Genomic DNA, 2,708 nt, shown 5'->3' on the forward strand with positions numbered 1-2,708 from the left:
GAACAAATTAGGATTCTAGCACTCAGGAATAAATTGGAATAATGGTGCAGCAAAAGTGGAAATGGAGAGGGGGGCAGCAGTGCAGTGCCCAATATCTTGGCTAGGGTTTATAGAATCATGATAGAAAAAGGGCATAAACAATCGCCAAGGGGAACCCCACCCTTCCCTCCCTGTCTGTCTGTCTCTCTCCCACCATTCTCTCCCCTCCTCCGCCCGCCCCCGCTCCCCTGCGGCTCCTCCCAGCCCCACCTGGCCCGGCCACCACCCCGCCCCACCGTGCGTGCCCAGCACGTGCTCCTCTCCATCCTCCACCCTAACTCCGGCGGACGACTGCCCGTGCGCGTGCTTCACCGCCGCCCCGCAGCCCAAAGGAGCCGCCTTTCCTCTTCCTTCTTGGGAGGGCCGGGCCGGTCAAGTGTTCGACGCGCGCATGGACCATGGCGGCGGAAGCGGTGGGGGTGGAAGCGGGGGCGGCGGTGGCGCGCCGTCGAGCAGCAACAGCGGCGGGGGGAGTGGCGGCGGCACGAGCGGAAGCCGTGGCGGCGCTCCTGACCACCACCAGCACCACCCGTTCTACTACGCCGGCCCGGCGGAGCCCAACAGCGTGCAGCAGCCGCAGCAGCAGTTCATCGGCACGCTCGCCATCACCCCCGTCGTCGCCGACCAGGCCGCGCCGTCCTCCGCCGACAAGAAGGCGGTCGCGCCGGTGACCCCGTCGTCGGCGGGCACGCTGGCCAAGCGGCCGTCCAAGGACCGGCACACCAAGGTGGACGGCCGCGGGCGGAGGATACGGATGCCGGCGCTGTGCGCGGCGCGCGTGTTCCAGCTCACGCGGGAGCTCGGCCACAAGTCGGACGGCGAGACCATCGAGTGGCTGCTGCAGCAGGCGGAGCCGGCCATCCTCGCCGCCACCGGCACCGGCACCATCCCGGCCAACTTCTCCTCCCTCAACATCACCCGCGCCGCCTCCGCCGCCAGCCGCAACGCGCCCTTCCCCGCCCTGGCCCTGCACCCGCACCACCACCCGCAGCACGACATGTCCACCATGCTCGGCTACCACCACCACCTCCTCCCGCCGGCGCAGGAGCCGCCCCAGGACCCCAGCAACGCCGGCGCCTTCATGAGGAAGCGGTACCGGGAGGACCTCTTCAAGGAGGACGACGAGCGGCAAGATCCCAAGGCCGCGCGCGAGCAGCAGCAGCAGCCGCCGCCGGCGGCCACCGCAATGTGGGCCATGGCGCCCAACAGCGCGGCGCCTGGAGGCGCGTTCTGGATGCTGCCCGTGTCGGCCAGCCCCGCCGCAGTGGCTCGGCCGACCGAGCAGCCCATGTGGTCCTTCGGCGGCGGCGGCGGGGGGAGCAGCACCGTGCAGGCGCCGCTGCAGTTCATGTCCAGGGTTCACTACCCCGGCAGCGCCGGCGTGATGGGAGGCAGCGGCGGCGGCGGCATGCCCAACACCAGCATCGGCATGCTCGCGGGGCTCAATGCTTACCCCCGCAGCGACGGGGGCGGAGAGCAGCAGCAGCAGCAGGAGGAGAGCCAGCAGCAGGAGATGGAGCAGCAGCGCGACGGCAGCGGCGGCGGTGGCGACAACGAGGGCGAAGAGGACGGCGACCACAGCGGCGAAGGAGCAGAGGAAGACCGTCCCGACAACGGCTCACCACAGTAAGCTCGCCACGAGCAAAATCTTCTGAATCTGCCATTGATCATATCGCAATCGTGCTAGTGGGTCACTGCTTAACAGCATATCCATATCCCATAGGGAGGAGGGCTAGAATCGAGCCCTGGTGTCTTTTCTTGGGAGACCATCATTGGATTTCTGAGCTAGGAGGATTTGAGAATTGGATGATGGAGTGCAAGAAAGCTACTGAAGCAATCCAATGCAAGAGCAACACTTCTTGCTTGTCCATTTGGCCTTTTTTTTTGTTGTATTTTTTTGTCTGTTTATTCTGTTGGATTGATCCGTGATGAATCATTGTCATGTTGACATGGGTGTGATGGTTACCGCTCCAGCGGGTCCCAGTTCAGGAGGAAGAAAGGGAGTCTGATTTGTACAGTTTGATCATCTTGATTTATTATGCTGCAGGTTTAATTCTGTTTTAGTGTTTGATTCTAGTTTTAGTTTCCACCATTCTTTCCATGTGCTGTTGTAGTTGTAGTACTACTTGCGTTTTATTCAAGCTATGCAGGACGACTGTTTTGTACTGGCCATGTGTTATTATTCCGGTATTTTTGTGTGCCTGGGTCTCGGCAATGATCCTGCTCTACCCATGTTGACTACAACGACCATACTACCTACTGTGTGTGTGTGTGTCACTCTGCAGTTCCACATGTGGCTGCTGACCAACCAGAGCAACATTTTCTGCTCTTTTGGAGAGGTAGAGTAGATATTTAGCAACATTTGTGGCGATCTGCTAGCCTAACTAAATTTGAAACACCTGATCCTGGAATTCTGGAGTGCATTATACAAAATTTTCTGCGTCCAGACCAAGCCATTCAAATTCTCAATGGACATTTGTGATGGGATCTGTTAGGGCATATCCAACGTCACCATCCAAATCGGACACGTTTTATGTCTGATTTTGTTCGTTTTGGTGGCCATGTCCTCCCTGTTTTACCACCAAAAGGATCACCACTTGGAACATAGTACACAAACAATCACACCAATAGCAAGATAAATATCGAGTGATCAACTCAATCTTGATCGA

At 59.4% G+C, this 2,708-nt stretch overlaps 1 protein-coding gene across 1 annotated transcript; it reads left to right on the plus strand.

Moving 5' to 3' along the window:
• The first annotated feature begins 333 nt into the window (after positions 1–333).
• LOC124653665 (transcription factor PCF3-like) lies at positions 334–2,102 on the plus strand. The gene is made up of 2 exons (XM_047192734.1): positions 334–1,665; positions 1,763–2,102. The coding sequence occupies exons 1-2, from the start codon at positions 431–433 to the stop codon at positions 1,773–1,775; spliced, it is 1,248 nt and encodes a 415-aa protein (XP_047048690.1). The 5' UTR covers positions 334–430; the 3' UTR covers positions 1,776–2,102.
• Positions 2,103–2,708: the final 606 nt, after the last annotated feature.

This window comes from Lolium rigidum, chromosome 5 (genome assembly GCF_022539505.1).
Source record: "Lolium rigidum isolate FL_2022 chromosome 5, APGP_CSIRO_Lrig_0.1, whole genome shotgun sequence".
Classification (NCBI taxonomy): domain Eukaryota; kingdom Viridiplantae; phylum Streptophyta; class Magnoliopsida; order Poales; family Poaceae; genus Lolium; species Lolium rigidum.